Source organism: Musca vetustissima, unplaced genomic scaffold, assembly GCF_032173495.1.
Source record: "Musca vetustissima isolate MV318-11 ecotype Yass unplaced genomic scaffold, APGP_CSIRO_Mvet_v1 utg20965, whole genome shotgun sequence".
Lineage (NCBI taxonomy): Eukaryota > Metazoa > Arthropoda > Insecta > Diptera > Muscidae > Musca > Musca vetustissima.
The window spans coordinates 1-14,012 of NW_026874698.1; the positions used below are offsets into that span (position 1 = coordinate 1).

The 14,012-nt window shown below is 32.4% G+C and overlaps 2 protein-coding genes across 2 annotated transcripts; both read left to right on the top strand.

Annotated features, from left to right (window-relative positions):
- Positions 1-1,129: 1,129 nt before the first annotated feature.
- On the top strand, positions 1,130-2,154 carry LOC133335948 (nitric oxide synthase-interacting protein homolog). Its single transcript, XM_061544246.1, has 3 exons — positions 1,130-1,837; positions 1,903-2,011; positions 2,076-2,154. Exons 1-3 carry the CDS (start codon positions 1,131-1,133, stop codon positions 2,145-2,147), a joined length of 888 nt encoding a protein of 295 aa, XP_061400230.1. The 5' UTR covers position 1,130; the 3' UTR covers positions 2,148-2,154.
- A 2,639-nt stretch (positions 2,155-4,793) lies between these two features.
- Positions 4,794-5,381, top strand: LOC133335992 (uncharacterized). Its single transcript, XM_061544287.1, has one exon. The coding sequence runs from the start codon at positions 4,794-4,796 to the stop codon at positions 5,379-5,381; it is 588 nt and encodes a 195-aa protein (XP_061400271.1).
- The last annotated feature ends 8,631 nt before the right edge of the window (positions 5,382-14,012 follow it).

Below are 14,012 nucleotides of genomic sequence, written 5' to 3' on the forward strand. Positions count from 1 at the left end.
TAAATGTTGCAATTATTGAACAATTGTAAGAATGAAAATGAATAGCTTTGATTTTTATTTAAATGGGATACATTAGCATTTTTTACTGGGTTAAACGGCATTTAAATTAGAACTTTTTAAGGGGTTAACCTTATTTACTAGTCTAGTACAATGTAAACGTACTTATCTAGTACAATGTAAACGTACAATTATTTTATATTTTTGCAATGGAATTGACAATTTAAAACCATTGGATTTACTAAATAAAATACAATAAAAATGTATTATTATTTTATGATGAATAATGCCGCTGGGTTATCATTCCAATGTGATTGCCCTCCGTGCTGCCTGCCAACAATAAAGGATTTATTTGACATATATTCAATGGAATTTAAACCCACTGGGTTAACTAAATCCACTGCCATGTAAACGTACTAATAATTTATGTTTATGTTATGTAATTGACAATTTAAAACCACTGGATTTACTAAATAAAGTATGTTCTATTATATTATAAAGCATAATGCCTCTGGGTTATCATTCCACTGTGATTGCCTTTGCAATACCATTTCGAGCTGCCTGTCAACAATGAAGACTATCGATATTATGTTATCGATTTTGTGTTAACTAACTATCGGAATTGTTATTGCCAGATAAAAGAAGAAGAAGCATAAGGCATTTTGTTTGGCAGTCTATAATTAATAAATTAATTATTAAAATTAATAAAAGAGACTTAATTCTCCCTCAGAAAGCAAATAAATCATCAGCTGTCAGATCAAAGCAATAAGAAGCAGCATAGCATTCACAGTGAATTAATAACAACCAAAACACACGGACAAATTACTGCTGCTGATTTTAACACATTTCCTTGGATTCCAAGAACAAAAAAGACACTTGTGTAGATTCCAAGCAGTCCAAATAACCTCCCAAGCCCTGGAAGATTGGTTCCAAATATATTTTTTTACATTTTCCAAAGGTAAGTTGACAAACTTTGGAGGTATCAACAGCTCGGCTGATTGTTGTTTATGTTTTGTTGTTGTTGCCTTCCACATACTTCTATTGATTGTGTTTTAAATTAAAGCATACTTTTAGGCGCCATTAACAATTGAATATCGTCGTCCTGAAGGAAAACCAATCAAAAACCCCCCACAATGACCCGTCATGCCCGCAACTGCACTGCCGGTGCCGTCTACACCTATAATGAAAAGAAAAAAGATGCTGCCGAATCGGGCTATGGAACAAATGCTCAACGTTTGGGCAAAGATTCTGTGAAATCATTTGATTGTTGTTCCCTCACACTGCAACCCTGCCGCAATCCTGTAGTGACCAAAGATGGCTACCTCTTCGATAAGGAGGCCATTCTACAATATATTATTACCAAGAAAAATGAATATAGCCGTAAATTGAAAGAATACGAACGTCTTAAGAAGCAAGAAGAAAATGAACAGACACAGGCTGCAAATCGTCAACAGGCCACAGCTGTTGAGGCATTTGTGAAATCGGGTAAACCCGTTAATGGCACTGTGGATATGCCAGGCACTTCCAAGGATGCTGCAAAGCGGGAGGAAAGTTCCATTTCGAATATGGCAAATGGTCATGAAAAGAAATTGCCAAGTTTTTGGTTACCCTCAGAGTGTCCAAATGCTGGGAGGGCGAAAATTGAAAAACCCGATCCCACCATTTATTGTCCCGTGTCGCAGAAACCATTAAAGGCAAAGGATTTAATAGATGTGAAATTTACTTTACTCAAAGATGGAGATCGTAGTAAATCATTGATTGCCAAGGAGGCAAGGTATATGTGTCCCGTAACACATGATGTACTGAGTAATGCCATACCGTGTGCCGTGCTGAGACCAACGTGAGGGTTATTACAATAATTATTTAATCTAAATTTTCGTTTGTAATCTTAATTTTTCTTTACAGCGGCGATGTGGTCACCATGGAATGTGTGGAAAAATTAATCAAAAAGGACATGATCCACCCTTTAACTAGTCAAAAACTTAAGGAGAAGGATATTATACCATTACAAAGAGTAAGTGGAAAGTTTTTAAAGAAAAGAATTAAATAGAAAATTAATATGTTTTGTTTATTTGTAGGGTGGTACTGGCTATGCTTACACCAATGAGAATTTAGAGGGCAAAGAGAAACGACCCATGTTACAAGTATAATTAATAATATTGCAACAAATTTTATTTTAGTTTTGTTATTAAGAAAATATACATATATAATAGCCCGACAATGATTACAAAATAAAATACCCAATGATTACTAGAAAGAAACAAATCAAGATATATTTCACCTATAAAACTTCAAATTACGAATTAGCAGTTAATGCAAGAAATATTCTACAGAAAATTTTAATACAAATCACGCAACAACAAATACTTCTAGCTGGCCTATATAGTGTTTAAAAAGGTATATAACTTTGTCATATGAAAAATTACTAATTTCATATTTCAGATTTCACCATTTAGACCCTTAATAATTCAAATTATGGATTGAGTGTCAATGGAAGAAATATTCTACACAACATTTCACTATAGGTCGCCGAACAACTAAAACTTCCAGCTGGTCCATATAAAACTTAAAAAGGGTATATCATATTCTGTCTCATAAAAAAATCACTAATTTCGACTTATTATATATTATTTCAGATATACACTAATTTGACCCTTAATACTTCGAATAATGGATAGGGTATCAATGAAAGAAATATTCTAGAGATAATTTCACTATGGGTCACGGATCAACAAAAACCTCTATCTGATCCACATAGCATTTAAATAGGGTATATCATATTGGGTTATATAAAAAATAAGTAATTTCGATTTTTTATATTATTTCAGATCTAGAGCAATTCGACCGTTAATACTTCATATTATAGATTGGGTGCCAGTGACAGAAATATTATAGAGAAAATTTCACTATGGGTCCCCGAACAACAAAACCCTTCATCAGGTCTATATAACATTTAAATAGGGTATATCTTATTGGACCATACAAAAAATCACTAATTTCAAGGAATTTCATATTGTTTTTCGATTTAGCCCCATTTCAGCCTCGATACTTCAAATTATAGATTGAGTGTCAATGGAAAAAATATTCTAGAGAAGATTTCATTATAGGTCACCAAACAACTAAAACTTCTAACTGGTCCATATAACGTTTAAATAGGGTATATCAGTTTGGCTCTATGAGAAATCGATAATTTCAAGGAATTCCATATGGTTTTTGTCCTATTTGAGCCTCAATACTTCAAATTATGGGTCTGATGCTAATAGAAGAAATATTCTAGAGAACATTTCACTAAGGGTCATCGAACAACGAAAACCCCTAGATAGTCCAAATAACGTTTAAATAGGGTAAATTAATTTGACAATATAAAAATGGCTAAGTTCAATGTATTTTATATTATTTTCGAATTAGCCCCATTTGAGCTCAATACTTCATATTTTGAATTGGTTGTCAAGGAAAGAAATATTCTAGAGAAAATTTCACTAGGTCACCGAACAACTAAAACCTCTAGCTGGCCCATATAACGTTTAAATAGGGTATAGAAATTGGACTATACCAAAATCGCTAATTTCAAGGAATTTCATATTGTTTTTCGAGTTAGCCCCATTTGAGCCACAATACCTTAAATTACGGATTGGGAGTCAATGAAAGATATATTCTAGAGATAATTTCACTATGGGTCACCGAACAACGGAAACCTGTAACTGCCCTACATAACATTTAAATAGGGTATATCCTATTGGACCTATATAAAAAATCACTAATTTCAATGTAATTTCATATTGTTTTCAATTTAGCCCCATTTGAGCCAAAAAACTTAAATTACGGATTGGGTGTCAATGAAAGAAATATTCTAGAGATAATTTCACTATGTAGGTCACCGAACAACTAAAACCTCTAGCTGTTGTATATAACATTTAAATAGGGTATATCAGTTTAGACCTATAAGAAATCTAACATTTTAATGTATTTCGTATTATTTTCGACTTGGCCCCATTTTGGGTATCAATAATTTAAATTAGGGATCTGATGTTAATGGAAGAAATATTCTTCGGACAATTTCACTAAAGGTTACCGTTGAACAAAAACTTCTAGCTGGTCCATATAACATTTTAATAGCTTATACCAATTTAACTGTATTAAAAATCGATGATTTCAAGGAATTTCATATTATTTTCGATTTAGCGGTTTTTTGGGTCTGATGCTAAGGGAAGAAATATTCTAGAGAAGATTTTGTCATAGGTCACCGAACATCGGAAACCTCTAGCTGCCTTATATATAATCTTTAAATTGCCTTACAAATGGGACTGTTTTAAAAATCGATGATTTCAATGAATTAAATTTTGGTTTTGATTTTGCGCCTGTAAAAAATATTCTCCACAAAATTTCACTATAAGTCCCCGAACAACAAAAACCTCTAGCTGTCCCATAAAACATTCAAAGGGGCAAAGTAACTTGATGTGTTATCTCATGGAGGTTATGTTCATGTGAAGGTCGTTGTCTCTCCCACAAAAGAAAGAAAGAAAAAAAAACTATTACCTTACTAACCCATTTCTTTTTTCCGTACACTGATAAACATGATGTTCGATATTGTGTGATAAGATTTCGAAATCAATAAAAAATGATCTTGAGGTAAATGACATTTTAAAGGTTAAAATAAAACATAAAAATTCGCCACATTGAAAAAAACATAAAAAATGTTAACTCATACATATAAATATCGGATGTGGACCATGCAAAATCATGCAGTAGTTCGAAAACATTCCTAGAGTTAAAAACTCAGACATCCAATAGAAAAAATGTCGTCCTCTTTGGTCTTGATTATTTTTGTTACCCTCTTCACCTTGGCTGTGGGTGAACATTTTGACCAATGCTCATCGGTTGCAGAAGATACCTTTATCGGGGTGGAAAATAATTGCCGCTCCTACATCTATTGTGCTGCTATTGGCGAAGAATCCTATCAGGAAGAATGCCCTGTGAACACCTATTTTGATGCAAATATTTCCGAATGTGTTGTAGATGAAGATGGTGTATGTAATAAAGGATCAAATGGGCAAGATGTTGCAGCAGAGGGACAAGGAGAGGAAGATGAAGGACAGCATGCTCTACAAGAATCATCGGAAACTGAAAATAATGAAGAAATTGCCAGTGTTGCACCTACAGTGAAACCTATTACTGCTTCCTCAAATCGGCCCACCTGCAATCGCTTCGAAGATAGTGTCCATCCCCATCCAATTCGTTGTGAATACTATTATAGATGTATGCGTGGTTATTTGACAATATTCCGCTGCCATTTATTCCATGCCTGGGATTATCAGAAGCAAATGTGTGTACCCCGCAATGAGGTGCAGTGTTATGGTAATTCTCATATAAGGAGATTTTTATAAAAATGGAGAGGATGTGGGGAAAATGATTGTAGGTTATAATTAGTAATTTAAGAAATGTTTTGTAATTTTCTAAGGTAAAATAAATTATATATAATTTTTATAAATAAGAATAATAAAGAACGATGTAAAAAAACATTTTTATATAAATAATTTTTTAATGGATTTTTAAAATAAAATTAAAAAAATACTAAACAATTGAGGGTTTTCATTAAATAAGTGAAGAAATCTTAATCATAAATTCCACATACATGTGTACATACGTAGATACACACACACACATAATAAAATATTTTGCAAGATTTTTGTCCTAGTCATTACATTGCATGTGTCATGTACTCGACTTGTTTTAAATATTTTCTATTCGGAACGTGTACCCTATAGTCGGCAGGGATAATTTTGTATAATAAAAAAGAAAAATAATAAGAAAATAAGAAAAAAATAAATCCGAACAATTAATTTCTATTTAGTTCTTCAATTAATAGTGATCTAATGCACACATAAAAATTCACAAATTTTAAGGTATTTCATATTATTTGCGTTTTAGTGCAATTTGACCCTCATAACCCCATATTAGAAGTTTTGTGGTAATGAAATAAATATTCTACAGAAATGTTCACTATAGGTCACCGAACAGCAAAACCATCTAGCTGTCCTATATAGCGTTTAAATGGGTATACCAATTTGAAAAAAAAATAAAAAAAAAAACGCTAAATTCGAATAACTATATATTCTTTTCGAATTAGCTCAATTATAACCTTAACGCTTAATATTTGGGTTCTATCACTAATGAAAGAACTATTCTACAGAAAATTTCAATATAGGTCACCGAACAACAAAAACCTCTAGCTATCACGCATAATGTTTAAACTGGACAAAAAACTTTATTTTGCTGTTGAAAAAATCGCTAATTTTGATTTTTTCAAATTATTTTGGATTTAGTGCAATTTGACCCTCTATATTTTAAATTAAAGGTCGGATGCCAATTCAAGAAATATTCTACAGAAAATTTCACTATAGGTCACCGAACCACTAAAACCTGTAGCTTTCATAGATAATTTTTAAATGAACAACCAATTTTCCTAAAAAATCGCTAAAACGAATAATTTCATATTCCTTCCGAATTAGCTCAATTATAACCTTAACGCTTAAAATTTGGGTTCTGTCGCTAATGAAAGAAATATTCTACAGAAAATTTCACTATAGGTCACCGAACAACATAAACCTCTAGCTGTGATATATGAAGTTTAAACTGAACAAAAACTTTAACAATGAAAAATCGCTAATTAGGAAATTTTCATAAATTTTCCGATCTAGCCCAATTTGAGCCTCTATACCTCAAATTTTGGTTTGGATGTTAATGGAAGAAATATTCTACAGAAAATTTGACTATAAGTCATCGAACAACAAAAACTTGTAGCTGATACTCATACGGTTTAAAAGGGTATATCAAGTTGACCACATAAAAAACGCCAATTTCCACACATTACATGTTATTTCACAATTAGCCCGTTTTGACCAACCATACTTGAAATTAGGGACTGGATGCCAATGAAAGAAATATTCTCCACAAAATTTCACTATATGTCACCGAACAACGTTTAAACGGGTATACCAGTATCAACATAAAAAACGTCAATTTCCACATATTTCATATTATTTCCAAATTCACTGATTTTGACCCTGAATAACTTAAATTCTGGGTCCGATGCTAATGAAAGAAATATTCTCTAGAAAATTTCACTATTAGTCACCGAGCAACAAAAACCTCTAGCTATCACCTATATCATTTAAACGGGTCTACTATATTGGCCGCATGAAAAAAACGTCAATTTCCACATATTTCCTGTTATTCCAAATTCGCCCATTTTAAACCCGAAAAGTTAAAATGAGGAGTCCATTGTTAATGGATGAAATATTTTACAGAAAATTTCACGATAGGTCACCGAAAAAGAAATAACTCTAACTGGCACCTATAGCGTTTAAACGGGTCTACTAATTTGACCACTTGAAAAAAAACGCCAATTTCCACATATTTCATGTTATTCCAAAATCGCCCATTTTGAACCTGAATAATTGAAATTCAGGGTCCGATGCTAATGAATGAAATATTCTACACAAAATTCACTATTAGTCACCGACCAACCAAAATCTCTAGCTGTCACCTATAACCTTTAAAATGGTATACAAAATCGGCAATTAAAAAAAAAACGCCAATTTCAACATATTTCAAGTTATTTCAAAATTATCCCGATTTGACTCTCAATACTTCAAATTAGAGTAAAGAAGCCAATGAGAAAAATATTCTCCATAAAATTTCACTATAAGTCTCAGAACAACAAAACCCTCTAAGTACCACCCACAACGTTTAAACGGGTATACCAATAAGAACATAAAAAACGCCAATTTCCACATATAACATATTATTTCCGAATTAGCGCCATTTGACCCTGAATAATTGAAATTCGGGGTCCGATGCTAATGAAAGAAATATTCTCCAGAAAATTTCACCATGAGTTGCCGAACAACAAAAACCTTTAGTTGTCACATTAAACGTTTAAAAGGGTATACCAAGTTGACCACATAAAAAACGCCAATTTCCCCATATTTCATACTATTTCCAAATTCGCCCATTTTTACCCTGAATAACTGAAATTCGGGGTCCGATGTTAATGAAAAAAATATTCTCCACAAAATTTCACTATAAATCTCTGAACAACAAAAATCTCTAGCTGTCACATATGACGTTTAAACCGACACACCAATATGCCCATATAAAAAAATCGCTAAAATCATTTTTTTTTATATTATTTCGAAATTGGTCCAATTACACCCTCAATACCTTAAATTCGGGATGTGATACTAATGGAAGAAATATTCTCCACAAAAATTCACTATAAGTCACCGACCATCCAATCTCTAGCTGTCACCTATAACCTTTAAAATGGCTACACCAATATAACTACATAAAAAACGCCAATTTCCACACATTTCATGTTATTTCAAAATTATCCCATTTTGACCTTTAATACTTCAAATTAGAGTTCAAATGCTAATGAAATAAATATTCTCCACAAAATTTCACTATAAGTCACCGACCAGCAAAAACCTCTAATTGTCACATATGACGTTTAAACGTTAACAACAATTTGACAATATGTAAAAAACGCCAATTTCTCTATAGCCCTTTCATATAGTCGACTTAACCCAAATGTTAATTAAACATTCACTTGTTTTTAATTATGAATTAGTTTACATTAATATAAATTTTATATATTTGTTTTTTCAAAAATAAACATGTTTTTTTCTGCACTTTTTTTGTTAATGGATTTGTGTGTCTGTTACACTACTTACATGGAGGGAGGCGAAAGCAAGCTGGCAAATGGCAAATAAGTGCTGGCCGGTATTCTTGGGCATGGGTTGTGTGTGTTTTTTTTCAGTATATTTTATTGTTGTTGTTGTAGTTTTTTATTATATTTTTGCATTGGATACTGTATATTTATTTGTGTGTGTGTTTTGATTTTCGTCAAGGGGTTTTAAAGGTTTTGTTTTGCTGTGTTAAATGCGTTCCGAATTTTTTGGGTATGGTTGCTTGCTGTCCTCCTCTCTTCTTCTGCTGGTATTTAAGAAGAAGAAGAGGAAAAATTTCGAAATCATTTTTGTAAATGTATTCAATTAAAATCCATTTATTCTGTTTGTTGTTGTTGGTGGCAATTTTGTTGGAGGCGACAATGGCTGGCTGGCTGAATGGGTATCTCTCTCTGTATTTGTTTGTGGTTTTGTGGAAGGTCTAGAATTTATAGCTGTCAAGTTGTTGTTATTTTTGTTTGTGGCCTTTTAAAAATATTGAAAATTTGGTTCTCAGATTTCAATATTTTTTGGGGTTAGATCATTTTTTTTAATATTTTAGGCAACATTTTTCACAATTAAAAAAATGTTTTTGGAAAAAAATTACATCGATTTTTCGAATGGATTTTTTGAGGTTTTTTTTTTGATATGTTGTAAACCTGACAAATTTTAAAAAAAATATATATGTATTGACTTACTGTGGTTATTAAAAAAATCTATTTTGAAAATATCTTGGAAATTTTTTATAAGTCATTTTTTCACATTGACCACACACATACACACAAAAACAAATCAAAACCCAACAAATCATGTACTTTACATTTAAATACAATTGGACACAAAATGTTGTTGTACAAAAAAAAACCCGCGACATACTGACAGACATTTATACATCCAACACACCATAGAGAACAAAATTTCTCCTTCTGGCCGAAGGTATTTCTGACCATTAGTCATGATGCATGCACATTGGGGGTCTGCCCAGCCAGCCAGCCATTGATTCAGATTCTTAATATACTGACATACACACAAACACACATACCTATATTGTATGTCTACAACATTATTTGTAGGTCTGTACGTACACACATACATACATATATCCATCCAATAGTCTGACGGCTTGTTTCGCTTGGTTTTGTAAATTTTTTTTTCGGCCAACAACAGGCTAGGCTAATTTGGAAAAGTACAAATATTTATGATTATGTGTCTATTTGTAAATAAAAATAAAAAACAACAAATAAAACAAAATCAAAATTAGAATTAAATATGGGTGAGATTTGTAAGATTATACACCTGAGGAAAAAATATAAAAAATAATAAAACTCGATTTTTTTTTTATTTTGTCTAATAAAAATAGCCGTTTAAACGTCATATGTGACAGCTAGAGATTTTTGTTGTTCGGTGACTTATAGTGAAATTTTCTGGAGAATATTTCTTTCATTGGTATCCGACCTCTAACTTCAAGTATTGAGGGTCAAAACAGGCTAATTTCAAAATAATAAGAAATATGGGGAAATAGGCGTTTTTTTCTAGTGGTCAAATTATTAGACCTGTTTAAACGTTGTTGGTGGCAGCTGGAGATTTTCGTTGTTCGGTGACTTATAGTAGAATTTTGTGGAGAATAATTCCTTCATTAGTATCGGACCTCGAACTTTAATTATTCAGGGTCAAAATGGGTGAATTTCAAAATAATATGAAATATGTGGAAATTGGCGTTTTTTTAAGTGATCCATTTGTATACTCTTTTAAACGTCATATGTGACAGCTAAAGGTTTTTGTTGTTCGGTGACTCAGAGTGAAATTTTCTGGAGAACATTTCTTACATTGGTATTTGACCTCTAACTTCAAGTATTGAGGGTGAAAACGGGCTAATTTGGAAATAATATCAAATATGTGGAAATTGGCGTTTTTTTTACATTGTCGATTTTGTAAACCCATTTAAACGTTATAGGTGACAGTTTGAGATTTTTGTTGTTCGGTGACTCATATTGAAATCTTGTGTAGAATATTCCATTCATTAACATCGAACCTTTAACTTCAAGTATTGAGGGTCAAAACGAGCTAATTTCGAAATAATATGAAAAATGTGGAAATTTGCATTTTTTTAAGTGACCCAATTTGTATACACTTTTAAACGTCATATGTGACAACTAGAGGTTTTTGTTGTTCGGTGACTTATAGTGAAATTTTGTAGAAAACATTTCTTCCGTGGGCATCCGAACTCTAACTTCAAGTATTGAGGGTCAAAACGGGCAAAATTGGAAATAATATGAAATATGTGGAAATTGGCGTTTTTTTTAAGTTGTCGATTTTGTAAACCCTTTTAAACGTCATATGTGGCAGCTAGAGATTTTTGTTGTTCGGTGACTTATAGTGAAATTTTGTGCAGAATATTTCTTTCATTAACATCGAACATCTAATTTCTAGTATTCTAGGACAATTTGAGATATTTGCGATATAATATGAAAAATATCGAAATTAGCTAATTTTTATTTTACCAAAATTGTATACCCTTTTAAACGTTATATATGACCGTTAGAGGTTTTCGTTGTTCCGTGACTTATAGTGAAATGTTCCGTAGAATATTTCCTCTATTAACATCGAAATCTTTATTTCAATTATTCAAGGTCAAAATAGGATAATTTGGAAATAAATTGAAATATGTGGAAATTAGCGTTTTTTCAAGTGGTCAATTTAGTAGGCCTGTTTAATCGTTACAGGTGGCAGCTGGAGATGTTTGTTGTTCGGTGACATATAGTGAAATTTTGTGTAGAATATTTCTTACATTAACATCGGATCTCTAACTTCGAGCATTAAGGGTCAAAGCGCCTAATTTGGAAATAATATGAAATATGTGGAAATTGGCGTTTTTTCAAGTGGTCAATTAAGTAGACATTTTTAAACGTTATAGGTAACAGCTAGAGGTTTCTATTGTTCGGCGACTTATAGTGAAATTTTCTGGAGAATTTTTCTTTCATTATCATCGGACCCCTAATTTCAATTATTCAGGGTCAAAATGGCCTAATTTGAAAATAATATGAAATATATGGAAATTGGCGTTTTTTCAAGTCGTCAAATTAATATACCCTTAAAACGCTATATGTGGTAGCTGGAGATTTTTGTTGTTCGGTGACTTATAGTGAAATGTTCTGTAGAATATTTCAGCCATTAACATGGAACCCCTAATTTCAATTATGCAGGGTCAAAATGGGCAAATTTGGAAATAATACGAAATATGTGGAAATTGGCGTTTTTTCAAGTGGTCAAATTAGTAGGCCTGTTTAAACGTTATAGATGGCAGCTGGAGATTTTTGTTGGTCGGTGACTTATAGTGAAATTTTCTGGAAAATATTTCTTTCATTGACATCCAACCCCTAATTTAAAGTATAGAGGGTCAAAATGGGTCTACGATACGAAATAATATGTAAGAAATCGAAATTAGCGATTTTTTTATTTAAACAAAATTTTACACGTTATATGTCACAGCTAGAAGTTTTTGTTGTTCGGTGACATATAGTGAAATTTTGTGGAGAATATTTCCTCCGTTAGCATCAGGCCTGTAATTTTAAGTATTGAGAGTCAAATCCGATGTAATATAAATTAATTGCAAATTGGCGATTTTTATACATTACTGAAATGTTATAGCCTTTCAAACGGTTTTATAGACACCTTAAAAATATTTTTGAACATACTCACCTTTTATAGACCCCTTAAAAATTATTTAAAAAAAACACGCCTTTGGTAGACCCCTAATTTTTTTTTTTTGAATTGCCATTTTTCTTTGAGTGTAGCCCAGCACCAAAATAATTCAAATAAATTTTCTTGTTTTTTTTTAATATTTTTTTAATTTGTTGTTGTTGTTGTTACAATTAACATCGTCTGCGAGAATTTAGACAAATTGTCTGTTATGTGTTCTTGGAAGGTGGGGAGGTCCGTCCGTTCCGATGCGAATATGAATCTATGTCTCAGCTAATTAAATTTTTGCGTAAATTAATGCGGCATCAACAGGGATGTGTCTGTGTGTGTGTGTCAGTGTGTTTGTATGTATGTGTTGTAATGTAAGAAAAAAACATATTTTTCAAATTTTCTCCGAAATTTTCAAATTTTCTCCGAAAAAATCTATTCCCGATTTGCAGCATAACACTGGGCCATGGCTTCAGGCAGGCATCGCTGGCCCATCCAATCCCAATTATAACCCAAACGACATTGGCGTATAATGAGGAAACCCTTGAAGCATTTGAAGTAATACGAACACCGATAGGGATGGGGAAATTCCATATCCTGCCACATTGTGCACAGAGGACGACCATCAACATATAGGGGTATTATAGGTGTAGGTGAAGTGGTGGTGGTGGAGGTGGTGCTGGTCGAGGTGGTGGTGATGGGCTTTGTTGTAGTCGTCGTTGTTGTTGTGGTATTTATGGCCTCTTTAGTTGTTGTTGTTGAGTTCACCTCCATTTTCCCCTGACAATGGGTTTTCATTTTATCACAGGATAACATTTCCGGATTATAGAATAAATCTCGAGGACATTCACCCAGCGTTGAGCGTAAACCATTACACACTATGTATTGGGAACAATTTTGCGGGTGGGCTATTATACGACCACTCTTGACGTTATTACAATTTTTGTGCGACACATAATGGGGTCGTGGAGGGGTACTTTGAACCTGAACGGCATCCTTTAGGGTGAACACAAAGAGGAAGGCAATGATAGTTTGGAAGCGATATAACATTTTAATTAACCAGACCTTGCGAAGAAACAACCTGAGTGGGAATACTTGATTTTTGTTCTTTTTATAATCGGCCTCGAAGTTCCCGCAAATATCGAATTTCATTTACGGAGCAGATAAAACAAATTTTGATGTCAACATTTTATCATCCTTTTGTACGGTGATTTAATTTGATTTTGGTTATTGTTGTTTTGGTTTTTGTTGTTGTCTTATCTTAAATTATTGGCAAACTTCGAAATGAAGATCAGAATTTTTGGCAGAACATGTGCGAACAGATTATGCAATTGCACAATGGGAATGAAAACATTTTTAAGGGATCTCTAAGAGGCTTGGCTTTTTTAAAAATATTTTTTAAAGTTTCCAGATTTTTTAAAAATATGTTTTAAGCATACCCACAAGGCATGGATTTTTTAAAAAATATTTTTTAAAGCATACCCACAAGGCGTAGATTTTTTAAAAATATTTTTTAAAGGGTCCAGATTTTTTAAAAAAAAAAATTTTAAAGGGTCCAGATTTTTTAAAAATATTTTTTAAAGGGTCCAGATTTTTTAA

What these genes read in the sequence shown, in the direction of transcription:
- LOC133335948 (XM_061544246.1), top strand. Translation starts at nt 1,131, where the DNA reads ATGACCCGTCATGCCCGCAACTGCACTGCCGGTGCCGTCTACACCTAT. An exon ending in TGTGCCGTGCTGAGACCAAC is followed by an intron (nt 1,838 to 1,902) that starts GTGAGGGTTATT and finishes TTTTCTTTACAG; the next exon opens with CGGCGATGTGGTCACCATGG. An exon ending in ATATTATACCATTACAAAGA is followed by an intron (nt 2,012 to 2,075) that starts GTAAGTGGAAAG and finishes GTTTATTTGTAG; the next exon opens with GGTGGTACTGGCTATGCTTA.
- LOC133335992 (XM_061544287.1), top strand. Translation starts at nt 4,794, where the DNA reads ATGTCGTCCTCTTTGGTCTTGATTATTTTTGTTACCCTCTTCACCTTG.